Here is a 27,994-nt window from a genome sequence, read left to right on the forward strand (position 1 = left end):
TGGCATCAACTGTGTAAACTCTGGATTATTAAATTTCTCTCTTTCTTGGTATAACCATGGAAAAGTATTTGTTTCTCTGAGGAATACACCGTGAACATCTTGTTATCGCAGTGGTTACACATGTACTAGACGTATATTCCGCTGAGATTTCTGCCTGATCACAGGTGTTGTCAGTTAGTTTTGTTTTCCCCCGGCATGAGCACCTCCTCGTCTAATCCAGTTCTGTGTCTGTCAGATGGTCGAGGGGATACTTCCAGCGAATCGTTAACGTAATGCAGTATAGGGTATGTAGTAAAATATTATGAATTCTCTTTAAATAGGCTAATGACGTTAGTCTCCTAATATTATGACTTTTCTTTTGTACATCTCAGAGAACACAGATACGTGGGAGAGATTCTGAATGTGCAGAAAGTTTTGAACATGAGAAGATAAGTTACAGTGTTTCCCATACGTTCATTTATTTGTGGCGGCCCGTCACAATATCGACGCTGACCGCCACATTGATTTTAAATGTTTTTCCTAGGCCTATTTAAAATCTTATTTGATTGCAGAGCTGCAGGCAGCGCGTATTCGCACAGCACATCCTCTCACTTGTCCCACTTTCTCTTTCGCTCTCTCTCCTTCTCCCTCGTGAACGCAGCTGCACATATCTGTCCAGTCCAACACAATGCTGTCAATGTCGGAAGACCCAGCTTAAAAAAGTTATTAGCAAGCATGTAAGGAGCCTAGCTAATAAGGAGTGCTAAGTTAATGTTAGAATACAGCTGGGTTTTCGGGGCTAGCACGCTGTATATAGCTGTCAATATCGACTGCACGTCCCCGTGCGCCACAGTTACACTCTCATTCTGTGGGAAACACTGAGTTATGATATGATGAGTTATTAACAGATGAGCTAATAAAGTCCAGTCCATAACTGAATTAAAACAGATTTTATAAGATAGATAATTTAAGATAATAAGATAATTTATCACTGAGATGAAAAGGGGCCGCAAACACATTTAAATAGGTTACTTCACCACAAAAGACACAAAAGAGGACTTAATTATGTGAGTTGACTAAGCAGGGATGATATTAAATAAGTTGATCTACAGGAGAAAAACATTTAAAAGCAATAAAGAATGCCTGAGAGCCTCACAACATTATATTCTATTATATGTATATATTTTCAATTGTCACTGGACACCTGAATTTTGTGTTTCCCTTTTGTGTTTCCGTTTATATAATAAGACATTTTCAGAAAAGGCAGAAATTGAAGCAAAATGCAGGACATTCTGTGCCCCCTCCAAGAAACCAGTCTCTGGCTTCAAACACAGGAAGCTTCACTTATTAGTTAAATATAATTACTTTTCACATGGCTTTTTTGTTACCTGGGAAATGATGGGGGGCGGTAAGGGACCTGGATAATGGATAGGGGGTGCTGGGCCAAAAAAGGTTGAGAACCACTGGTCTAAGTAAATTAAAGTACATTTCCAAGAACTACATTTAACTGAAAACCTCTTTGCTCAAATTTATTGTATAGTGGTGCTATTGGGTTTGATATGGAGAGTATAGCTTCTACATTTTGCTATTATGCCCATTACTTATTCAGGGGCAGAAAATTCAGTTTTCAGCAAGACAAGTTTTTTTGATGCTGATTATTGGTGTGTTTTAATAAAAAAAATGTATCACCATATTATGAATATTGCAGCACAAAAATGTGTTATTTTTTCAAGAGGCTTTAATGTAGTCATCATCTCACTACACTTTGTAGGTAACATTGTAGGGCTGAGAAACCATATAGTGCTTTGCCTCTTTAAGAGAGACTCTGCCAAGGTACTTGAAAAGCACTCAGATGCCAAGCATGGTCGAGTCAAGCTGTTATCAGGCAGGAGAAGTATTCAGTTAGCTGAGCAGTTCTGCTGTCTGAAGTAGGGAGACCTCAACTATATTTTACTTTACATTATCAAGAGCTACTGGCTGTGTGTGTGTGTGTGTGTGTGTGTGTGTGTGCGTGTGAAGCCCTGCAATGACATTAGCCTTTTGTATTGTTTTCTTTAGATTTGTCACAAACTATCAGTGTTGCTCACTGTGTGATCAATAAACTGTCCACTGTATCATTTTATATACAAAAAGAGTACATGATAAGAGCTCACATTATCTCTTGAATTAACTTTCCATAAATTAATTATAGAAAAGGTGTCATTTTGTCTGCCTACACGGCTTGACTCAGATATGCATTTTCTTTGTTTAAAAAACTCACATTGTTTTGTGCTTTTGAAAATGAAGAAGAGATTCACAGCATTACATAATGAAAGTAAAGCTTCCTGGCATGTTGAATTATAAAAGGTTATTTGCATAGATAGAAAGAGAAGGTCATAGTGGCTGGTTTCACATGTCAGTGTCAGTATAACTTCATTTGTATAGTATAATTTAATCATACAGGAGGAAACAAGTTGATTTATTTCAGTCAGTCCAGTCATGAAAATTCACGCACAGTAAATATCAAGAAAAAAGCTCATAAGTAGCGATTTTCTTTCTGACTCTATTTGCTGATAGTTGAAAGGTGGTCAAATGTCAGCTGCGTGTTTGATTAATTAATCACAGGATTCATTTATGTTTTAATGACATATTCTTAACCTTTTGCACATTATCATCTACTAATATCTAATAATTCTTGAACTGAAACTGATATCTTACCGTGGTATTTTTCTGTATAATGACTCTGTCCATGACCCCATCCAAACACCATGGCTTGGTTGATTTCCTCCTCATCAAAATATTGCACTCGTGCATTTTCTCTGGTTTCTGCTGAGTTGACGAGTTCATAAATGGCATTTATCATATTCAGCAGCAGCACAGATGACAGCTTCTATGGGATGATGGCTGCTGTTTCATGCAGTATCCTTTGGTCAAAACAACAAATCTGCAAACTTTAGTGACCCCTTCTATAAGACAGTTCACATAAAGATGAACAGTAAAACCATATTTCTTATTTTATTCTATTTTTTTTGTGTTGACCTGTAGGAGGCTCCAAACGTTGAATTCTTTATGGCAGCATACAGTGGAGGACCTGTTAATGCTGAAGGGATGGTCTTGAATGGTTAAGATATTTTAAGAAATTTAAAGGCATACATTTACAGTGTATTTGTTATAGTATACAAAGCAACTTCTACTAAATGCAAAAAGTGTGATGTTTAGGTTAAAGTTGTGGAATAAAAAAGCAGTTTATCAAAAGTACCAAACTGCCAAATCAATGAATGAATTAGTTAGAAGGGGGTATGGTATGCAGAGGGATGTCACCAGTTGTCTGTCGTGGTTTGCAGATGTCAACATCAGGAGCAGTCTGTGGAGGGCTGTGAATTTGAGATGACTCACAGCAGGTTGAAAAATGACAAAAAGACAAGAAGGATTGAGCATATTTTAAAATGAGGTTGAAAAGATAAGGTCTAAAGGAAATCAGAAATCTCCTTTCAGTTTCCCTTCTTTCAAGATGAGCTCCTCCTTCTCCATTAGAAATACAAACTAATTTGCAGTGGGTTTAGTTAATTGCGAGGTATGAGCGTAGCAGAGATGTTACCATGACAGCCGGCGAGACAGCCATATGCTGCCCCCAGACGACGCCACCAGCAAGCGGAGGGACTACCGCTGGCACCACCTGGCACACAGACTGGCCCAGACATTGACACATAAGGTCACAAACACCTCTTCATCACCTCAGACAAAGAAAGAGTGTGCAGTGGGTGTGGTGCTTTTTGAATCACTACTGCTACAACTACTAGTACACTATACTATTACTGCTATTACCAACACTATTACTGTACCAGGCTACATACTGTGTATGATACAGTGTGGTAAATAAAGTCATGTGTGTGTTTGTGTGTGTGTGTGTGTGTGTGTGTGTGTGTGTGTGAGTGTGTGTGTGTGTGTGTGTGTGTGTGAGTTTGAGGATTTCCTGCTATTCCATTCTTATGTGATAGTAAACCACATATCTTTTAGTTTTTTCTTTTTATATTTGAACTGTTGGTCGCACAAATCAATTTGTAGACGTCACGGTGGGCTCCATGATATTGTGATTTTTATGGCAAGCCGTTTTAACATTTATTCTTTAAAACTAGTAAAACTTTACTAGTCGCTATTTAAAAGCTACTAGTAGTTATTTTTTAGTTCCTAGTGACTATTCCATTACTTACTACTTACTATTTTGTAGTTAATTGGAAATTTTGCCATTGAAATCAATGGGGCTCTGCTGTACAGATATCACCAATTTATTAGTTACTAGTAACTAATTGAATAGTTACTAGTAACCATTTTCATTTTACTACTTTTATTCAGATATTGTGCTTATTTTTTAGTTACTTGTAACTAATCAGTAATCAGCAGTTGGAAAAGTTGGAGCCCTATGTTCTGCTACCGGCTAATATCTCTTACCTTAAATAAACCTCGTACAGTTTATTCTAATTTATGGTTTTGCTTTGTTTTCAGTTTCAGCAGGACTTAATGCAATATGTTATATGATATAATGCATATATAGATGCACATTATAAAGTCATCTATGTAGAGTCATTTACGCAGTGAATATTTTAATGGCATATAGAAAGAGGAATTCCAACATATTGTTCACAATGCTGTAAGGTCATTATAAACAAGGGTGTACCGTGGAGTCAAACACATGGCACTAGTGATCCAATGACAGTGATCAGAATACTGCCGACCATGCTACATATGAACACATGTATTGGACCATGTACACGTGATAAACCACTGCAGCAAAATATCAGTTCAACTAAATAAGCATGACTCAACATGATCTTTTTAGGCTAATGAGTGGCTGGCAATATGGGAGAATATGCCACAGATATTTAAAACTTCATCTGCTAAGATTTATAGTCTTTTGAATCAGCATGTGGCAACACTGATGTGTAGCTGCAACAATAGTGAATTGTTAGGGAAGAAACTGGCAATGACAGCTGGACAGAAAAGACACAATTGCAAATTTTAAACTTGTATTATTAAATCCACATAAGTTGTTCATTTCCTCCCGCTCTGTAATTCATTCATTCTCATTATTGCATATTATAGCCAGAGGAGTCATATTATATTTGAAAAATATGAATCTCCTGAAAGGCTGCTTTCAGAATAGGATGTACTGTAATAATATTGTAACCACAGAACAGCTGTGGTAAGCCTTCTTAATAAAGATTTATTGGGAATTACAGATCAATAAGAGTTAGTAGCAATCACAGTGTAGTGCCTCTGGTGCACTGGAGCCGTTAGTAGTTGGCCTGCAAATCTGTACTTCATCAAGAGTGCACATCTGAGCCACAACTTCAGCAAATAAGAAGCAGAAAGACAATAAGGTTTTAATTCTTGATTGTGGTAGAGAGAGAGAGAGAGCTGTGAAACCAAAATCTTTGACATCTACGCTCTAAATACCTAAATAAAACTTTTATTATCCCTATCTGATTTCGTCTTAATGACTCATGGAGCTTCTGAACCTTGTGGTTCCCAACAGACATTATTTCTTTGCAGGTAATTAGTTCCACCTAAATAAGGAGTCCCTTAGATCCCATGTTATTAATGTTTTGAGGCCATGTTAAAAAAAAACCATCACTGAAAATAAAAAATAAAAAAATCGAATGCATCATCAAAACCTGTAACAGGTTGGCTTGTCTTTTGTCAAGACACAGAGGGTTTTTTTCTTTCTTGAAACGTACATCTGTGCATGCACATGCATGAGCAAATATGAGATTGCATGTGTGTAGTAAGAACCTATTATGGTCTGAAGTTACTAGTAAGTCACAGGAGTCGTAAAATAAGTTAGTTATGCTTATGAATCATTCTGTCTTGCTTAGTCACACTGTCTCCACTTTTCCTTTCCTTTTACACTGACTGAATTGATGTCCCACTTCACTGTTGTCAAGTTTTGGCAGACATTGGTTTTCTATGTGCCCCTTATATTGTTAGCAGGGCCTTCAGTATCTTTTGAGTGTTTTTCTATGGGCAAACATCCTGCTTGCTGCTTTTTAGTTGGTTAACTACAATTGTGACATCTAAAAAGTGTTGAGCTGTTTTTCTTTTTGTGTCTAAGTTTTAATGAACTTTAAATATTGTTGCTGAAAATATATTGCTTTAAATTGTGGCTCATATTTTGAAAGCCACTTTGTGTCCTCTTAGTACTAGCTATCTATCTTCTCAGGCGTCAGTAGCAAGCTAATAGTGATCAATATGGGATAACGCTAGCTGATAAATAAATGTACTCTTTTAACACCAAGCCTTACTGAGGATGAATGCTTGTATTTTGCCTCCTGCTGTTATAAAAAGAACTGTATTGCGTATATACTGTTAATACTTAGCCTTTTATTGTTCAATGTAGGCTTGATAATACATCTGAAGCAAATCCTCAGGGTTCTGCGAGGACAGTGCATGTAAACACACACACACACACACACACACACACACACACACACACACACACAGGATTTTACTGTGGCATGACCCGACTCGCCTAAACAAATCTCTGAGGAAATAAAGAAAGAGGTCAGTGGATTGAAGTGACATCAAACATTCATGACATCCTGACTGACATTAAGAGGTTTCTGTCATCTGTTGTTATGAGCCACTGCCCCTCTGTGGACTCCATGGGTTATTGCATTAACAATAATGTTGCCCCAGATGTCCCTGTACAATAACCAGGTCTGTTTTGTTCTGTTGGGGATTTATCAAGTCATCTTACTGATGTGATTTAACTTTTATATATTATATTACTCTTTCATGTTCACATCAATACAAGCTAAGAATAGTGTTGTTCGGTAATGTTTTTAATGGATTAAACCAGAAACAAATGCTTTTTAGGTCTTGGACATGTAATTCATTTTTATTAATTTAATTTATTTATTTGAATTTCTTTTTTGACATGTGTTGTTAAATGTGTCTTATAAAATCATGTGGGCTGGGCACTTTAATGTGCAGGATACAAAGTAAACGCGCAACATGCATCAATTCTATTCTATTATACTTGATTTAATTCAAACTAACATTATTTTATAATCTCTTGTTTATGGTAAAGCACCCAGTACAAACATTTTTAATATACAGTATGCTAAGATTTTCATTTATTTCACCTACATGTGAGGTATCCTTGACAGAAAAAGTACATGTAAAATAATGTCCTTCTGTTACACTGTTTCAGTCTGGCCGCCTGGACTCTCATTACCCAAAAGTGTGTGGCCACCAAGGCAATGTACTGGATATCAAGTGGAATCCCTTCTTTGAAAATATCGTAGCGTCCTGCTCTGAGGACGCCTCGGTAAGTGATACCTAATCTATTTTTGTTCTCAGGATAATTATAGAGTATAATGGTATGACTTTGACAATGTGACAATGTGAAAAACATACTGTATCAGTGAAATCATGAGCCTCGTTGGATGCTGAGGTTTGAAAATCACTGGCACAGAGGGCCAAGAGGTCGTCAGTTCATCACGGCCGTAGGGTCACTGATTCGGAGAGTTTGAACTGGACCCAAGTTTGTGATTGGATCTTGGCTGGCAGCTGCTCTGGTCCTTGTTGTTGTTGGCCTGAAAATGGCAAATGCCAGATGTGAAGTGCCTATGAGCAATGCACAATCCGCTAGCTGTTCAGTGACTGACTACATAAATGACATTAGACACAATTTAAAATCACTTTTACTCTTAATGTTAGATGCTACATGACATATACTAAGAACCTGTAGGGCTTTTTTCCCAGTACAAAAACCTGTTACACTACTCTACTGAGCATAGTAAAGCCATGGTAGCACTGTGTCCTGTATAGTACTTTCACTTATTGAAGGATAATCTCTTCCAGTCCAACACAGAGCCTCTAGCATAGCTGTAATCCAGATTAATCCTAATGCAATGGGCTACATTGATACCATGTGTTGTTTTTGATCAGAGAGATCTTTAGCTATTTCACGCTGACTGTAGTTTGGAGTTCATATTAAAGAGTTATGCCAAACCTGAGGTGGCATCTGATAAAAACATAAAACATATTAACCTGTTTATACCTCTGCGTGTGTGTGTGTGTGTGAACGTGGCAGGTGCGAGTATGGGAGATCCCAGAAGGTGGTCTGAGGCGCAATATGACGGAGGCTGTGCTGGAGCTGTACGGCCACAGCAGACGGGTGGGTCTGATCGAGTGGCACCCCACCAGCAGCGGCATCCTCTTCAGTGCTGGCTATGACTACAAGGTACCACATCAGTAACTCTAAATACCACAAACTCAAATCAACGCGGAATTCACTTTGAGTATCAATGATTGGACTATCATTAAATTCAGGTTAAAGGAAATATTCCCTCTTAAATATTCAAATACTGTTAAATACTCTCACTTTGTGTTCTTAAGCTCAAATACTTTGTAATGTTGAAAGTGTTTTTTATGAGATGCCATTGTTTTTGTTATAAATGATAAATTGTTTAACTCATTTATCAGGCAAACTATTTGCTGGTTCTAGCTTAAATGTAGGAAAGGGTCCTCTTTTCATTCTGTATTATTGTAAAAATGGAATATTTCTGGGTTTTCTCTCACTAAATTTGAACAAACTTGGGCATTTTCACTATTTTATGACATTTTATAGACTAAATAATTAATAGATTTACCAAAACACTAATAGACAGACTTATCGATAATGAAAATAATCATGTGTTGCAGGCCTGTGTATGGACTTATCCTCAACAGGCCTGTATACAGTACCTAAAGTGATTTCCAAGGAGAGTTGGGACTTTTTATTACTCCGTACTACTTGACTCTGTCTGCAACCATGACACTAAGACTTCTTTTTTCACTTTGGACATCAGCAGAGACTACTGTCTGTACAAACAAACAAAGTCATGTCATCGAACCGCATCTAACTGAACAATCCTCTCTGACTGTGTCAGATCCTGATCTGGAACCTGGAGATCGGAGAGCCGGTGAAAATGATTGACTGCCACACTGACGTCATCCTTAGCATGTCCTTCAACACAGACGGCAGCCTGTTGGCTACCAGCTGCAAAGACAAGAAGCTCCGTGTCATTGAGCCGCGCTCCGGGGCGATCCTTCAGGTTAGATGCATGCACAAGAAACAATTGTTTATGTTAAAAATGTTTTTTATCACGACTGATGCTAATGAGGAAAGACACTATATCAAATTTCAATACTAATAATGATAATATGTAAAAGATTATAGTGTCCATGAGTTAGTGATGACAATTTCATTATATGGCCAAAGTATATTGACACTCCACGTGTGCTTTTGGTCTAAATCTGAAAATTGGTGGCCTGCACAGAACCTATCCTATCACACATTTGTGATGAACGGGATCACCGTCAGCAAGCCAGGCCTTATCGCTCAACTTCAGTGACCTCACTAATGCTCTTGTGGCTGAATGGGGGAAAATCCTGCAGTCGGGTTCCAAAATCTTGCTGAAAGCCTGAAACCTGAAGAGTGGAGGCTGTTACAGCAACCTATTAATGCTCATTAATATCAGTCAGGTTTTGGAATGAGATGTTTAATAATCACATATTGTACATATCCCATAAGACTTTGGCCACTTAGAGGTCACTGGACAAATTGCAGCTCCATGAGCTTTTTTCACAAAATGTATTTTTAAACCCAAAATTTTGATCAAATTATTTACATTTACAGACTGTAGATTGCTTAGTAATTAAAAAAAAAATCACCTCTCATGGTAAATGAAACAGAAAAACATGCTGCTGCTAGTCCACACCATTTAATATTTGACCTTGGTGATCTTGCTGCCTGATCACCATGAAATAGTTTCTGATTAGACCGATGTGATGCACCCCTGCTGTACCAAGTGGAGGTGATCAAGACCAGGCACCAGAAAAAGGGACAAACCATGGAAAAATGTTCTGTACCTGAAATACAAATTTACTTTAAAACATTACAACAAAGGACACCAGAGGTATGCTGTTAGCTGTAAAATAAATGTGATATAAATATATTCATCCTGATTTAGAGTTTATAGACTAACTGTATAAAAACTGTAGAAAATGATTAAAATCTTACTTTATGGCATTGATATATTGAAGAGATCACCCGGGTGGTCCTCTGCTCTTAATAATCATAAAAATATATTTTTCTGTATATTGTGTTTCTCTGTATTGTCACAACAATATAAATGCTGGTAATATATTAGAGAATGAAGTTTTTGAGCAGGTGAATTTCCCATTAAAGCCTCACTCCATCTTTGTGTGCTACTACAGCAACAAGGCTGTTGCAAGAACCATCGTGTAAACCGAGTGGTGTTCCTGGGCAACATGAAGCGACTGCTCACCACAGGGGTTTCTCGCTGGAACACACGGCAGATTGCTCTTTGGGATCAGGTCAGACGATACCTCCATATGGCTCATGCCTGTAATGCCAGAATGGGTGGAGCAAGTGTGTTTGTTAAATTCGCTGTGTGTGTTGCTCTTCCCAGGAAGATCTGTCCATGCCAATTGTGGAGGAGGACATAGACGGCCTCTCAGGACTGTTGTTTCCCTTCTATGATGCTGACACACACATGTTGTACCTGGCAGGCAAGGTCAGCACTGACCCTTACTGGGTCACAACAAGAAAATTATTTATCACAAACTGTATTCTTTCAGATTTACCACATTTAGATCCACATTTAACTGACATTTAGGCAGGTTTTTCATGAAGCCTACAGAATGAGCAAAACTGTATATTGAGGTTTTGATTTTTATGAGTAATAATGAAACTTAATGAAAAAATGTTTGTACACCGATGGTGTGTCGGAGAGGTGCAGGCAGAAACCCCACACGCTAGCCTGAAAAAAGTATTGATAACATTTTAGTCACAGTCCAAGAGACACTTGACCTTGGCACCTGACCAGATTAAACAATCAGTACAAATGTAGTATGGCAAATACCTAACAAAGTAATAAGCTTAGTTACAAGAGCATAAATAATTCACAGTAATAAATTATCAAGAGAACTGAACAATGTAGCCATATATCTGTTAGGCTGTGGCTGGGGATTTCGGACTCAAATACAGTACTCAGACTCAGAGACACAGAGTAGGTGAATGAGACAGGGTTTATTGACAATATGCTGGATGTCAGAGGCTGGGTTTACAGAGTGGAGGGTCCAGGGGCAGTGCTAGGCTGGAAATCCGGGAATGGGGAAAGTCCGTGGGGCATGGTCTCACAGTCTCGGGGCATATGTGAGCAGGAGTGGTATTGTTGCAGGAGATGGTCCAGGCGGGGATATCTGCAGCACAGAAGAACAGGGTTAGTAGGGAACAGGTACAAGAACTAGTCTTAGGTAATGAACGGCTTGAACGAGACTGATAACAAGAGTCTACAATCTCACGCTGAGTGGAAGCAAGGACCAGGTATAAAAGGCAGAGCATAATGAGGCTGATGGCTGGCAGCTGGTAACAGGCTCCTGCACACCTGACTCCACTCCTGCAAGAAGGGAACACACACACACACACACACACACACACACACACACACACACACACACCCCTACCCAGGAACAGGGGACCTAACAGTATCCTTTTAACTAAAAAGATAGAAAAGCAGAAAGTTACTCATAAATGAATACAAGAAACAGGTCAAAAGTCAAAACAATATGTGTAAATATAATAATGTCTATTTTTGATGCCTGAATTTGTTTATTCAGGTCCATTTTTAGTCAGATACGTGGTCAAGTTTGGGCAACAGAAATACTATCAGTGGTAATGTGAACAGTGTGCAGAATGTCATCCCCAATCTAAAAGTCATTGTTAAAATATTTAAGATTTCACATTTTGCAACATTCTTTCAAATACCTGTCATCACGTTTAAGATGCAAAGTCACACATTTCCCACATACCTTACTCATTGGCCTTATTAAACAACGTACTATTCTGAGAAGGGCTGTAAGATATATTTGCCTTTGGAAATGGTAAGATGGTTGCTTTCCAAGAAATTTTTTTTTAGTTTTCTCATTGTCAGTGTCCTCCCTATGTATATACTGCATATATAGTAGTGGGTAAAACATTTAAAGAAGTAAAATCTAAGACGGCACATTTTGTTCTGGGAATCAGAGCATATCACCAAATATGATAGGTGAAGCATTAAAAATGTGACGTGGTTGAAAGAGCTACTTCTTGAACTGTTGATATGTAATGGCCACATTCTGGTGCCCTGACAGGGGGACGGCAACATCCGTTACTTTGAGATTACCACAGAGAAGCCGTACTTACAATACCTAATGGAATTCCGGTCTCCGGCCCCACAGAAAGGACTAGGTAAGTCATTTGCTGATCAACCGTACATCTGCTGAGAGCAGATCCTAACCACTTCATTAACAGTCTTTAGAGATGGGAGGGGGGATGGATCACAGTGGGAACATCCTCAAAACTGATCTGAACGTGCTGTTGCATGGCTGAAAGGATCAAAGTCATTGAAGAAACGAAAAGGTTTAATTGAAATATTTCCTTGGTGTAGTTTTTTGAGTTCCATTTAGCTTGTCCAGTGATGTCAGGCAGGTTGATATTTGTCTCTTGTTGATGTGACTCCAATTAGCCGTGAATTCTGGGAAGAGATTTCATGTTGTGAAAACAGTTCTGTCACTACCACATGCTTCTGTTCTTGTCTGCAGGTGTGATGCCAAAGCACGGGCTGGACGTGGGAGCTTGCGAGGTGTACCGCTTCTACAAGCTAGTCACCCTGAAGGGTTTGATTGAGCCTATCTCAATGATTGTGCCAAGAAGGGTGAGTGCGGGAATAAAGTCATGTAATTGAACTGATTCTACTCCTTTCATTGGTGTGAATAAAGAATATTTTCAAACCCATGCACTGAGGTAACATTTTATTCTTTGAGGCAAAGAAATCTTGTTTGAGACATAATTTGTCCCTTTTTCCAACTATGCCAATAAAGGGTTAGGGTTAATCAATAAAATGAGAATGTTTGTGGTGTTTCCTGGTTTACAGTCAGACACGTACCAGGAGGACATCTACCCCATGACAGCAGGAACAGAACCTGCACTGTCTGCCAATGAATGGCTGAGCGGCATTAATAGAGGTAAAACAATACTTCAGACACACCTGGATTGGTTGATGCTCTATTGGTGGTTTATGAAACAACATTTTAACAGAAGCCACTTTTTGAACCCATGTTAAGCACAGAGCACAGCCTGCATTTGGCAATGTGAATGACATTTCCAAACACAGCTGCAGTAAAGCATTGTGATGAAATAGTTACCTTCAATCTGTATTTTGTTTTGTTCTCCGTTGCTAAGGCTTCACACACTGTCACTGAACATAAGGCTTGTATTGTCACCAACATGGTGCAAACTCCCACAGATATTTCCTTTTAATCAAGATCATACAACTTGAACTGGACTCTGATTTGCATATCACTTTAGATTACAACACAAGACAATTGAACATTAATTTCAGGAGGTAGGAAGTGTATTTTTTTCTTTTCTTTTCTCGATTCTTCATGGTGTGTCTGCTCTCAGCATCGGTATAACTCAATACATTCCCTGTCGTGATCTGTGAAGGACATAAGCCTCTTTGTGCTTTGTGTTGGTTTTCACATGTTTAGAAGTGTTTTTGCTCCTTTGTGCAAACAGATCCAGTCCTGATGTCCCTAAAGGACGGTTACCACCGGCCAAACCAATTAGTATTCAAGGCCCCAGTAAAGGAAAAGAAGAGTATGGTAGTGAATGGGATCGACCTGCTAGAGAACGTACCACCCAGGACAGAGAACGAGGTATGTGAAGAACTAAAGTTGTGAATCCCTCTACTTTGCTGTTCCTCTGGTGCCTAATAAAACTAGTTCTAGAAAATCATTTCAAGGGCTTTTAAGGGGTCAGAACAGGGACTCCACTAGGACTGAAAGACAGGGGGGGCTTAGCCACCAGGGTATGCGTAACTAGGGCTTGCAAAATCTTTGCACTCACATCTTTTGTTACTGTTTTAGAACAACTTCCTATTCTCCTCTGATGAACAGAAGTTATTGTAATGTTAGCTTTTAGACATATCAAAGCTTGGGAATTTACTGAGGTAGACTGTGCTCCTGCTGAGTCCTTCTGTAGGTTATGACTTAAATGTTATCCGTCTGCTCGTGTAAATGTGTGATAAAGTAATACCATATCTAATTCCTCTCTATTAGATAAGTTGTAGGTCCAAAGAATACTATTTAATTACACCAATTCCTGTTGCTTCACTGTAGATTGGTTCAATCAAAGTGTGATTTTTCTGTGTAGTTTGGCTTGCATACAAACATACAATGCATACTTTATCATCTAAGCTGTTGTTAAGGATCCTAGTGGCTACTGTCTGAATTTAATAACTTGATGGTGGAGGGAATTAAAGATTTGGAGTAACGATTACTATATGTATGGATACATGTATGTATGAATGCTTTCCTTTTACTATATTTTCCTGTGTGTATATTTGTGGTTATCTGCTCATGTATAGCCTAGCCTACATTTAGGCAACATTTACATATTTATTTAATTTATTACAGCCAATAAATGCAGAAAGTTAAGTGGGTCAGAATATAGAAAATATATGAAATATCATGAAATAATTTAGTATGCCTTGGTGCTTAGACCTGCCAACTAATGCCTGTTGTTAGAAGAAAACAAAACACCCCATTGTCCTTAGATCTGGAGAATTTTAGAATCAGCTGTCCTGCCAATTTCCTGCTTCTCTCTCTCTCTCCTAAAATATCTTCCAATATCCATCTGGTGAATGAATTGAAGGATATACCGGTACAATAGCTTTTACAGGAACACTGACATTTAGTTTTCACTAACAACAACATTCTCTGGGGACTGATATTGTTTTTAAATCCTATAATAAAGATGTTAGTGGCATTCACACTAGCAAGACTAGTGTTTTCCATTGCCAACTAAAATATCCCCTTTCCGTTACCTCAAGCAAACGTATAGCTAAACTTAAGTAAGTAACAGTAACCAACAACAACTTCCAGTTTCATCTGTATCACTCACTTCAATTAATCAGTCTTCCTTCACCGTTCACCTGTCTGTGTGTCGGTGTGTGTGTGTGTGTGTAATTATAATTATGCTGCTTGGCAGCTTGGCAGGGCAGCGATGGAATGCAGCCTCCCTCAAGGTCCTAGTGCCCGACCACAGTGGGGATTTAAATTGTGAAGCAGAGGAAACAACCACAGCGATAATTTTAAGCCAATTAACACAAATTATATTTTTATTATTCTTTTGTATTTATCAATATTCTTGCTTCTCTTTGTTGAGTACATATTTTGACTGTAAAAAAAAATCTAAATCTAATAATTATTTTTCTAACTATAATTTGGGGGAGGCTTAGGACCAGTTTAGGGTAGCTTCAGCCACCCTAAAATAGGCCTAACAACATCCATGAGTCAGAGCATTAAAATTAATTATGCAGCACAAAAAGACCAGTAGCAAATTGAATGATGAAATTGTGGTATTGATATTGTGTATATGTATTGTACTGCATATTATATACATTATGTCCTGTTGTACCCAACAAAGAGGAGCTTTTACAAATTATAAAATAATACAAATAGATAAATGAGGAAGATGAGGGCTGGACTGATTCATTGACTGGGTTTCAATTGATCAAGTAACAAACTAATTGAGCATATATATGCGTGAAGTAGCCTTGGGAAAAGCTTGTGTGTTGACCTTGAAACAAGATGGTTTTGTTAAACTAAGGATATGTTCTAGAGCGTTTGATTAAATCACAAATGTTATATAATATAACATAATCATCAGTATAACTGATACATAATTGAATAGAACTGAAATGCTGAATAAATATATCTATACAGCAGGAGTGGTGCTGCTATGATACTCTGTGAATAGTGCAAATCTTCAAACATTCTCCAAATTTCCTCTATTACCATTAGCTTTTCATACTTGAGTATTACTATGTTTATTTTTTTACGTCCGTGTGTTTTTGTTTTTGTTTACATAGCTCCTACGGATGTTCTTCCGGCAGCAGGATGAGTTGCGGCGGCTGAAGGAAGAGCTGACCACCAAGGACGTGCGAATACGCCAGCTGGAGCTGGAGCTCAACAACCTAAAGAACGTTAGCCCCAACAACGTCTGACCTCTCAGCCTCCTGGACTGGCAAAGCTGCTTCCTTTGCCCCCACTTCTGACCTCCAATGTGCTTCTGAGCCCTCCCACCCCTCTTTTTTGATATATCACATTATACCATAACTTCATACCTGCTGCCCTGCATAGTGCACACATTAATTTAACTGTGGGATAATGTCTTAACTGGTGCAATTACTGGAATATTGTAATAATGATAAATATGATAAGTAATAGAGGCAAGGCAGTGTTCATAGATTGCCACCTTCACATGAAATCGATGAAAGGGCCACGATCCAATCAACTGAGGTATTAGCTATGTTTTTACAACTTCACAACTAGTCATTTCTAAAGTTATTGGAAATTTTATTGCACATTTTCTGCCAGACCTCCTGTGCATTTATCTTATTATGCCAACTTTGTCTTTCACGTGGCAATACCTTGATCACCACACAAAGGAGTCCCTACTCTCATCCTCCTATAATGACCAAACCATCATCTAGTTCTCATTTTTTGCTGAGGCAAAACTGGAGGATAAAAAGACTGTCACTGGCTCCTATTTCTCTTCCCCAAGGCCTTAGACCCTGCTGCAGACACAGATTGCAGCGAGCTGCAGCATCCTCTCAAAATGGCTGACATGAAGTGGTTTTGCAACTGACAGACGAGACAAGCTTTTGCAGACGTGGACCATGTTTTCCAGAGCTGCTGTTCCCGTACTTCTTTTTTTCACCTACAAATGTTGTTGCCTATAAATTTACTTCTCAATACTGACATATAGCTATCAAAATGCAGTCTTTGTTCCCAAGGACAGCAGATAGTTCACTTGTTTAAAGTATTTTTATTCTTTATTTAAATAGTCGGAAAGCAGCAGGGGAGACATGGATCCAGAGGTGGTGGACTATTGAAATATAGTCACAAGGGAAGCTTTGCTGGCTGTTACTGGTTTTTAGGGCTAATTGTGAAGATTGGGGGTGATGTATATTTGCTTCTATTTATTTGTCACCTTACCTTTTTAGCAAATGTATAACATGTATATTTGTTAATCCCATTGTTTTTCTATGATGTGGCTGTGCAAGTAATGATTGTGATGCTTGATAGATTTTGCTGAATGTTTCCGGTTGAAATGGTGCGAGATTTTGTGTCAAACTCTACCTTAAATGGTATTAGCTCTTTAGCTCTGACTACATAACCTTCAAATAGGGTCTCAACATTATATTCATGCCTATTCATAACAGTACATAAAACTGTAATAATCGCCATCCTTTTACATTTAAACTAAGTATATCACTATAACTGCGATGTGTTTACTTGTAGATGTGTAATTTTGCTCTCGAGACTCCAGGTCATCTCTCTGTCCTCCTCCACTTGTCCCATCAACAGACATAGGCTATAATAATTGCAGTTTAAATGCCTTTGTTTTCAGTTCTTTCCTTCAATCTCAAACGTAAGAAAAGTGGGCAGTGGATTAACATTTGATTGGCACTATTATGCCAGCCAGGTTCAAGCATCTGTAAAACATGCCATGTATCTTTTACTCCAGACCCCATCACACCAGCCTTTTCTTATTACTAATTCTGCTCGATAGACTAACAAAAGGAAAAAGATGAATTGGCTACATGCATAGCAAGAAGTAAACAGCAAGTTAAGGATTGAAGGTCAGAAGTCTTCCCTGATCATGTCATTGTGGGGACATAAAGGGTCCAAAGCTTTACAGCTTCAATCAGAAAACAACAAAAACATAGGAGCCCTTTAAATGTAGATTTGAACCACTGACACACTAAAGGTAAACGCGGATATTAAAGGCTAAGGCTGTAAAAGGCTACAGTGAAAGTAGATAGCAGGGAAAGGATCTATCAGAGACAGATCGGCTACATTGTAGACAGGTAAAGTTGTTTCTAGAGTAATGCAACGTCAGGCCTTCTCAAGTAGGTGTACTGGGGACTAAAATCAAACATTTAACTGTTCTTTTTTTTTTTTTTTAAAGTAGCCTAACAAGAGACAAAGGCTTTTGAAATGACTGAAACGCTCTTTATACAATTGTTGAATGGCATTTTGGTGTTACCGTGGCAGTTCCTCTGTATTTGTTTGGCACTGAACTTGATGGAAAACAAAGTAAAACCCAGCTTAAATTCACTTAGTTTTGTCTTTGGTAGTTCTCTAAGTCTTGTTCAATCTAGAGTTAACATCACATCTAAGTTGGCTGCAAAATGCATCCTGGATCAATTTTCAATGTAAAGAAAAAAACAATTCTGAATTTTATCAATACCTGATGATCTAAAACTGGAATTCTGTATATGCTTTACCCTTTGACTTGACTGTGCTGTAAAAAGGAACACAAACTGCAAAACATATATAAAAGGGATTTATTGAAGTGAATGGGAGGAAAAAAACAATTTGGCTGATGACAGTGGATTTAACAGAGTGAAAAGTCACTGAGGTAGGCCAATTTGACCATTACATATAATATTGAAAAACAAAGTCCAAATAACTGACCGTTTTCCAGAGTTTACACTTTGAAACAATACATTTTTAATGAACGTAAGTTGCGGTTGTAACCTCCATTTATATCAAGCACTTCTCTACACTACCACCACAAATTCAAACATTGCCACCTGTGTGTCACAGAAAAGAACATGGAAAAAGCGATAATGAGTTCTGATGTTGAACATTTCTCTTTATGGAAAGATTATGCATACAAAGTTATGTTCAAATTCAAGAAATTTCACACTGCGTACTTTAGATAAAGCAGCATACATATTTAATATCTTATTACAATTCATAGTTTCACCTCAGTCGTCTGTTCAATGTCTGCCGTCATCAAAGAGAATACAAAAAAATAGATTTGGTCATTATTTACAAGAACACGTAATTTCCGAACTATCAAAGCTGAGGGTTTAAGGAGGAGGAGCAGCTTTGACAAGGGCAGACATTTTTTGCTATGATTTAAAAATATGCCCTGTGAGGGTCACACTGTGCATGTTCAGACACAAGTTTCACACCAGGACAGCAGAGAGTATTGGCATACTGGTGACACTACAAATACATAACTTACATTTAAAACAAAAAATACAATTCAAAAATAAGTTTAAGACGACGGTAGGACAGCCATACATGAAATCCAGTAGTAGACTTTAAAATGTATTAGACATGCACTCTTTTTTTTGTTTCATTTTTGTTTTTTCTTTTGAAGGGGGGGAGGGGGGTTTAAAATACACATCATCAGAAACTGGTCATACACAAACAGTGAGAAAACAAAAACATTTCTTAAAAAGGTTTATCTTTGCTATTATTTGATATTACAAAATTGGTGTCCACAAAGCAGTTAAAAGTGGACTTAACACAGGAGCATCAAAGATACATAAATTTAACTTATTTCTCCAGACAACCCCGTCTACCTGACTGGCCAATAACAAAAACCACTCCTACTGCAATATGAAACTGGGGGGGAAAATACATGGGGTTGTTGGGAAGTGACAGGGAGATACAAGTTTAAAACAGTTCACAACTTAGCTTCAAGAGGACTCTCAATCGTCTTCATCCTCCTCCCCTTCTTCATCCAGTTCCCGTTTTCTCTTCTGACCTCGCTCTTCTTCTAGAAAATAAAAGTCAGTTAAAGAGAGACAAACGCTAGAATCTAGCAAATAAATGTTTCCTGTTAAAACTTCTCTTTCAGATTTTTGCATCACGACGTCAGCAATGCTGGCGCTAAGTGTAAGCAATTTTCATATTTCAGGATAAATTTACATAGGTTTTGTGATCAGCAGAGTCCCAAATCTGTACTATGAACTAATTCTAAGCAGGTTTTGAGTGTGTAGTGTGTTCACAAAATTTAATAAAATTAATTAACAAGTATTAAGAAAAAAAATGTTCTACCACAAAGCAATACGGAAGGAAAGGAAAAGGAGGAGCTTCCACTGCTGTAAAATTGTGAATGAAGGCAAAACAGCTCCACTTCATAAGAAAATAGCTATTGATTTTTAGGAAAAGTGAACAACATTCTAAAGTCACCATTTGATTGCCTTTGCACATATTGTATCATTTCCTGTTAGTATAAAAACAATTAAAAGGTTTCCTGTTTTTTCACCACTAGTAGTGCTCTGGAGCAATGTTTTCACAAGTGGGTCCCTTTTTTGTTTGCATTGGGCACACGCAGGATGACACACATGCAACTGTGTGAGCAACTCCTGTCTCTGGTTTCAGAGTGCAATTTTAGATATGTTTAAAACTTGGGTCTGAAAATATTTTATGTGGAGGGGAATGCATTCAACATGTTTGCCTGGCCTCGTTGCGTGATGCGTATTGGTAACACTGAATGTAGAAAAGTTTGTTACAAGAAAACACCGCAGGGCACCTTTAACTCTGTTGATTTCTTGGATATTAACTGCAAAAACAGTATACAATAAAGATCAGTAAATACCATTTTCCCATATCATGTGAACTATGGAATTGGGAGAGAGCTTTTTACTCACCCTCGTCATCCTCATCGTCAACCTCTTTGTCATTCACATCTTCCTCCTCTTCCTCCTTTTTTTAAAAGACAAGGCAAAGTTAGTATGGTTATTTCAGACTAAAGCTTTTTAACAATTCGGGAAAGCAAATCTGATTTATTCTCGTCCCACCTCGCCACTGAGGTCCTCCTCTTCCTCTTCTTCATTCTCCTCTTCATCCTCCCCTGCCTCTTCCTCCTCCTCGTCTCCTGGTGCTGTATCTTCATCATATTCCTCCTCATCTACATCTGGGTGAAACCCGTTGGCGGTTATTAGCCAAATGTTCAAATGTCAACGTGCTAGCAAATCTAGAAAGAACACAGCTGTGGTTATGTTAAGCACTTTGGGTGTAGCCTCAAAATTACCATCTTCATCGTCCTCGTCATCATCCAAGCCCTCTGCGTAAACCTCAGCGTCCGAATCTGGGGCCTCTTTGTCGTCTTTGTCGTATCCATCCAGGTACGTGAGCTGGGGTAGTAGCTTGAATACGTTGTCTCTGTATTCGTTCAGGTTTGTCACTTCACAGTTAAACAGATCTAGGCTTTTAAGGGTCCCCAATTCTTTCTGTCAAAAGAAAAATCAAGTTTGATGAATAATACAGTCAGCAGCTTTGTTTACTGTTGCCCCCCCCCACAGTATTTTAGTCTCACTTACCAGAGGTTCTATTGTGCTGAGGTCTTTAATCTTGTTTCCACTGAGGTTGAGATGTGTGAGGTTGGGGCATTTGTCTGCCAGAACTTCCAACCCTCCTGAGATCCTATTATCGCTGAGTTCGAGCTGTTGATCAATTAAACAATCAAAATACGCAAAATCTTAAAGCCTTAAGTCATTCTTGTTTTGTGTAGAAAACACGCACCTTTTTGAGTTTATTTAGCTTCGGCAAGTGGGCAACTGTTGTCAGTCCAACATTGATCGTGCTTAGAAACTCCAGCTCCTCAAATTGGTCTGTTAAACCCTCGATCTTGCCTTCATTTGAACGACAGTTGTCTAGCACAAGTTCTTTGACCTGTAGAACAAACAAATACATCTGGTCAGCATTTATGTGTAAATGTTTTGTCAGGATGGAAATTGAATATTAAGTTAAAGCTTTTTCAAGGAAAATCATTTGGTAAAATCCAAGGAAGGTTAAAATCACAGGCAACTGGACACGGTTAAAGATACTTTCACCTCTCATCCCTCCTTCTCTGAACTGAAGAAGCCCCTTGGAAGAGATGCGAAATGTCAAGTATCTTTAACCACATCCAGTTGCCCTTGACTTTAACCTTCCTCAGGTAACCATGACCTGGATGACGGAGAATCTCCACAGACATTTGATAAAAGTTTTGTTTCATTTGGGAGGAATGCTCTTATTCCTACTGAGGTCACTTTAGACAAAAGTGTCTGGAAATTAAATATAGGCCTACTGTAAAAGTGTAACGTAGTATTTGCCGCAATAAAATCGATTTTGTTATAGCTTTTGGGAAGCTACTATTCAATACTTTTTCTGACTCTGATTCTTATTTTAACAAGTTAAATAAAGTGTTTATTTAAGGAGCAAGCTAACACATTTAAACATAAAACCGTATCTGCAGTCAAAGTGGCTTGTGTTCAATACATATCTTAGCATATTTTCAGTATTACCATTTTTAACACTTTATACTCATACCCCACTCAGATGGGAGATATTGTGCATTTTACTCCACTACATTTATTTGATCACTAGAGTTTACGATTTACTTTGCAGTAAAAAACATATAATCAGCTTGTAAAATATGATCCATTAGTGCCCAGTAGTATGTAAAGACCAAAAATATCATTAAAATACTGCTTGTAAGTAAACACATCAGTAATTCTGTTTCACATAGGTACTGTCATTTTTGATACTTCAAGTACATCTTGCTGTACTTATACTTCAGTATTTTTTTAAAGGAGGACTTTTATTTATAAATGGGAGTATTTGTTCTGTGTTACCTGGCTATTCTTACAAGAAGTAAAGGGATCTATACATTCCCACAAGCTTAAGACTGATCACACCACACTTAATTTTATATTTAAAAATAACCCAAATGCTAAGCATGGTCGAACAGCTAATAAAATGTTCACTATCAAAACAGACCCTTCACTAATACAGTAACAGCTAAACAAAGTTTGTGTCATAGACTGTATATGAAAAGGTCACATTATATGAGATCTGCTTTAGTTTCGGCGCATTGATATTGAAATAGTCTTGCAGTCTTGTTAACGGATATTTTACCCTGGCCTTGAACGTGACTCAGCCAATCAGCGCCAAGGACCGGAACTATAAAAAGTACTGTACATCAATATTGTGTAGACAGCAAACGTTTCAACGCTCTACATATCGCGCGATGCTTTGGCTCTCCTTCCGTTGCATAAATACCACAGTATAGTTTTAAGTAGAAACAGACATATTGCGGCGGTTTTATGCGAGTCTTTTCCGAGTTAAAATGTAATAGGAGGTGTGTGTGAAGGGTTATACGTGCGGCGCAGATGCACATTAGTCAAAACAAGCCGGAGCCAAACAGACCTACGAGTCGTGCACAGGGTCATTTGTGAGTAGGAGGGGCAGCAGAAGCAGATTAAGATTGCTGCCAGGCAAACGTTTTCATTGTTGCTTGTGCTAAACAGTTGCCGATTGGATTGACGGCGTGTATTACCTCTGTAAATACGAAGGTATGATGAATCGTTCGTCGTTTGTGTCGAATGAAAGGGATATTCGGTGTGTTTCGAATTGCCTTTGTTTCTCAGTAAAATGGCGGCTTGTCCTAGTTCTGGAAAACTAGTGCAACAGCGCGGCTCGAGAATTTGTTTTCGTTATGACTGGAGCTCAATGTCGAACACGACAGTCTCGGTGAAACAACTACATGAACACCCAGCTGTTAGTAACGATGCGGGAGTGTTTTAGTGTCTCAGTGTTTTCGCCCAGCCTGGTGACGGTCCATACTAACGCCGCTTTCTTTCGGCCATCTGTGCGCACTGTGGCTCCAGTTGTCGGCTGCAGGCTCGCCACTGTAAGCTGCTCAACGTATGAATGCACTTTCTGCAGAAATAACCGACTTCATATGTGCCGTTTGAGTAACTGTAGTTGTAGCACTCCGCTGTAAGCCGATAATTCGAGGCTGAGGTCTTTATGCATCATTGATAATGTCATGACTTTGAGTATCCGCATCCTTAACGCGCCAAGTGCACGGCTTATAATGTTTAGGTAAATGCATTTCTCAGTCAAAGCATGCAGGCAACCCAAACAACAATGTAAATAACGTTAAGACGGGTTTTAAACGAGAAGGGCTGCGTTCGTAGATCAAAAGTTACAAATATGGCTTCTTTGCCTGCCTTGTTTATACCGCTGGCATACAAAAAAAAAAAAAGCTGTGCTGCATTCTCAAAACTGCACATCAAAAACGTGATGCAAGAGCCGCACAAAAGTTCAACCAGCGTTCCCTGCAGCACCTGCCGACTGTAAACATGTTTGCAACAATGTGACCCGACGTCTCCATCATCTTTTAACTTGCAAGAAACTTTGTATCCCCACGCCAAGACATCACACGAAAGATTCTCCATTAGCGGAGAGTGAAACATTACCGAGCGAGATGTGAGGCCAACTTACATCTGACGGAGTGCGATTCCGCAACTCTAGATGAATTCTTTTCTTCATGTCCATCCTTGATCGGCGCACCCGCGATATGATACACACTTTTAATAATTACTGCAAATGCAACTAGGCTACCACCTCCAGAACAGACTGCTGTTGTTCATTCAAACTTGATCCGCTCGGTGGGCGGGAGCACGTTTCAGGATTGTCGTCACCGCCGACCAATGGCAGCAGTCGAATAAAGAGGGAACGGATTTACAGACACACAGGCCAATGAAGACGCCCTTATAAAACTGGGTGGGGTTTTGTTATCGAAGTTTGGTTGTTTTTGTTAACTTAAGTTTACATGGCTAATGTAATACATAAATGTTTTACACTGAACCCACGCAGTTGGAAGAGGATGCCACATGTTTGCCAGTGCTTAATTGTCACTATTATAGCTCCACCTGATTTGAAGCTTTGTTTAAAGCTGGTCATTGTGTAGAGCTCTTAAATTTGGAAAGCAACATCCACATAATACATATTCACAAAACAATAAAAAAAAATCACAGATCCAACCCCTCTTGAGACATGCATGGAAAACAAGAAAATAAATGTATGTATGTAACACAAACCAAACACAAAATACAGATTTACTCCCTTTTTTGGGGGGGAGTACTTAACACAATAATGTGGTTAAAATAGCTGTAGTTAGGCTCTAACCTATAGTTTTTGTAGAGTTATGTCTGTATTTCATTTACTATGGTGATTTAGTGTTGAGTTAATTTTTAAAGATGGTACAACTTATTTTGAAGGGTTTGTTCTGCCTTGCCCCAAATCTTAATAACAACAGACGTCAGCTTCAGCACTCACTTAAATGGAAGTTGTGACATGTAGATATAAGTGTTGAAGGCATTACATAAAATGGAACATAAATCTTATAATACAAAACTACACTACTGTCATTGTCATACAAACAACATGTAGGCCTACAACAATAGTGAGTGTTGACTTTTAATCCATGAGGGGGTGAGGTCTCCAACAAAATTATAAGTTCATATAAGTGGGGAAGCAAGCAAAGATAAAATAACTGAATTTTAAAATGAAATAATATAACAATAAAACTAAACATCAATATTTGATAACAACAAAATTATCAGTTCATATGAGTTGGGAAGCAAGCAGAGATAGAATAAGTGAATATAAAAATGAAATAAGATAATAAAACTACACATCAATAATTGATAACAAACTGAATTAATTTGATTCATTTGAATAATAAATTAAAGCTTCACAAGCTTTTATGTCATATCCAATCACAAACTAAGTAAATTAACTTTTTGTCCTAAATAAAGACTTGCACAAATAAGAAACTGATGCAGTGATCATTCATTTGGGCAGTCAGACCTCCACTTAGTGGCCTGAGGTAAACTCTTTCCCTCCCCAGTATTGGCGGGTAGGGAAGCTTGATCTGAGGCTGTAAAGAGTTTATCCACAAGGGGGCAGCAAAGCCAGTAGTCTGGTGCCGGTAATGATCATTATTGGGTAAAATTGCCATTTACAGTTTAACTCTTTCTACAAGTTTCAAAGCAATCTATAAATAAAGGTCGATGGGGAGGCGCTCTAATCACATTCCTAGCACAATCCACTTTGTGATGAACAGTAACTGGTCTAATGAAGCCACATGTAAATTAATGGGAAAGACAGTAAATTAATGTGAAGAGAAAATGATGACTTTAGTGTAGCATTTTTCTGCCAAATAGAAATACTTGGTTATCAAGAGGGAGGACTGTCTCTCTCTGTGTCTAACTCCTTTTCCATGTAACTTTATTAATGTGATAAATAACGTGCATGTTCATGATAAGGAGACATGTGAGTAACTGCCAATAACGGCATTATTGCTGTTTTGGACCAGCCTCCAAGGCAATCTGCCAGTCCGTCGCCTTTCTCCTCTCTGTTTCACTTGGTAGCCTAAACAACACATTAACTCCCTGCTTTACTCCATTAGTGTCAAACAAGCAGCATTAGAAAAGCAGCACACATGCATCATGGTTAATGAGGCTAATCTTAAATAAGGGGAATGCCAGCCATTTAATATTTCCATATATTATTAATCTGGTAAAAAAAAAAAAAAGACATTGTTGATAGATAGGCTAATGAATGAAAAGCAAAATATATAAAATCCATTAAGATTGACGCAGAGATCTAAAATAAGTTTTAAATACTGAATACAGACCAAGATATAAAATTCAAGCTGTTTCTGTTTAACCTCTAAAAACCCAGTTTTCCCCTTTTATTTCCTCTTTCTGTAAATAGCATTGATTGGGCAAGTCATGTTATTCAGTCTGTCTGACAGTATCACACATAAATTGTGCATCAGCTCTTCAGTGACGCTGGTGTTAAATATTCTAACCATATATATATATAAAGATACCATGCTTTTTTTTTGAATGGTTGTATTATTCCCATCAAAGGGAAATATTCTAGATGTCTTGTGCATTATTTTGTAAACACTTCCACAAAATTAAGCCCAACCTACATAGTGTCTTTGCAAACTTTGGGATCCACACTAGAATTTAAAATAAATCTGTTGGCTTGAGCAAAGTTTAGCTGCACAGCATGAGTTTGTATGCACTGACCACCGGTGGGATAGTAAGAGGAAGAGGTGAAGGTAGGAACACGACCACCAGAGGGCGGCTCTGTGTCTGTGTGTTAACTGTGTGTGAAAACACCCACTGAGACCTGATTGAGTGTGCCTCCCAAAACATGATGTATTTTTGCCTCTAGATTATTTTTCAGAAACCAATGTAGATGAATAATTTAGGAACAACTTCACTGTTTCTGAAGCAACACCAGTGACTAGGGGACAGGTGTAGAGGGGCTTCATGTTGATTACAAGATTATAATAAGTGAAGTGAACTTCCCTGTGAAATGATGGCATTGCTGGGCTCCTATTCCTGCATAGTTCGCATCTCACATTGACAGACCAGCAGTGGTGGAAGAAACACTGTTTACATTAGTAAAAGTAGCAAAATTCTCTGTTCAAACATTTACTTAAATAAAAGTACAAAATGATTAGCATCAAAATATACATAAAGTACCAAAAGTAAAAGTACTTGTGCAGTGGCTCATTTCAGAAAAATGTATCTCATTTTATTGGATTATAATTACTGACTTTAATGTTGCAGTTGGTAAATATGGGGCTATACGTTACTACTTTATATACTGCTGGGTAGCTAAATCTATAATAACGTATCATAATTTATTATTTGATTTATACACTCATTGGCCACTTTATTAGGTACACCTTGCTAGTACCGCGTTGGACCCACTTTTGCCTTCAGAACAACCTTAATTCTTTGTGGCATACTTTCATCAAGGTACTGGAAACATTCCTCAGAGACTTTGGTCAATATTGACATGGTAGCATCACGCAGTTGCTGCAGATTTGTCTGCTGCACATCCATGATGCGAATCTCCCGTTCCACCACATCCCAAAGGTGCTTTATTGGATTGAGATCTGATGACTGTGGAGGCCTTTGGAGTACAGTGAACTCATTGTCATTTTCAAGAAACCAGTTTGAGATGATTTGAGCTTTGTGACATGGTGCATTATTCTGCTGGAAGTAGCCATCAGAAGATGTGGTCATAAAGGGATGGACATGGTCAGCAACCGTATTCAGGTAGGCTGCCATGTTTAAACGATGCTCAATTGGTACTAAGTGGACCCAAAGTGTGCCAAGAAAATATCCCCCACACCATTACACCACCACCACCAGCCTGAACTGTTGATATAAGGCAGGATGGTTCCATGCTCTTAATTTTGTTTACCCTAAATTCGAACCAATCTGCACGTTCTCCACTGACCTCTGACATC

General features: G+C 38.3%; 2 protein-coding genes across 4 annotated transcripts in view; one reads left to right on the plus strand and one right to left on the minus strand.

The window, feature by feature from the left end:
- The window catches only part of coro2ba (coronin, actin binding protein, 2Ba), a 49,441-nt gene extending 31,246 nt beyond the window's left edge, over positions 1–18,195 (plus strand). For both annotated transcript variants that reach the window (XM_038701179.1, XM_038701180.1), the window contains exons 3-12: positions 7,169–7,285; positions 8,054–8,203; positions 8,892–9,056; positions 10,222–10,341; positions 10,437–10,541; positions 12,160–12,256; positions 12,610–12,722; positions 12,942–13,032; positions 13,586–13,725; positions 15,942–18,195. In XM_038701179.1, the coding sequence (XP_038557107.1) occupies positions 7,169–7,285; positions 8,054–8,203; positions 8,892–9,056; positions 10,222–10,341; positions 10,437–10,541; positions 12,160–12,256; positions 12,610–12,722; positions 12,942–13,032; positions 13,586–13,725; positions 15,942–16,076 (1,233 nt within the window). In that variant the 3' untranslated portion in view covers positions 16,077–18,195. The remainder of the gene's footprint in view (positions 1–7,168; positions 7,286–8,053; positions 8,204–8,891; positions 9,057–10,221; positions 10,342–10,436; positions 10,542–12,159; positions 12,257–12,609; positions 12,723–12,941; positions 13,033–13,585; positions 13,726–15,941) is intronic.
- A 216-nt stretch (positions 18,196–18,411) lies between these two features.
- anp32a (acidic (leucine-rich) nuclear phosphoprotein 32 family, member A) lies at positions 18,412–24,337 on the minus strand. Of its 2 annotated transcripts, none has more exons than XM_038701183.1 (7): positions 24,154–24,337; positions 21,406–21,555; positions 21,204–21,326; positions 20,915–21,113; positions 20,682–20,797; positions 20,532–20,586; positions 18,412–19,651 (listed from the first exon to the last, which is right to left on the minus strand). In XM_038701183.1, the coding sequence occupies exons 1-7, from the start codon at positions 24,205–24,207 to the stop codon at positions 19,587–19,589; spliced, it is 762 nt and encodes a 253-aa protein (XP_038557111.1). In that variant the 5' UTR covers positions 24,208–24,337; the 3' UTR covers positions 18,412–19,586. The 2 variants fall into 2 exon arrangements, with proteins under 2 accessions (XP_038557111.1, XP_038557110.1); XM_038701182.1 differs by having other exon boundaries at positions 18,412–19,654; positions 24,154–24,336.
- Positions 24,338–27,994: the final 3,657 nt, after the last annotated feature.

This window comes from Micropterus salmoides, unplaced genomic scaffold (assembly GCF_014851395.1).
Source record: "Micropterus salmoides isolate LMB-PRFRI ecotype aquatic unplaced genomic scaffold, ASM1485139v1 Ms_hic_scaffold_6, whole genome shotgun sequence".
Lineage (NCBI taxonomy): Eukaryota > Metazoa > Chordata > Actinopteri > Centrarchiformes > Centrarchidae > Micropterus > Micropterus salmoides.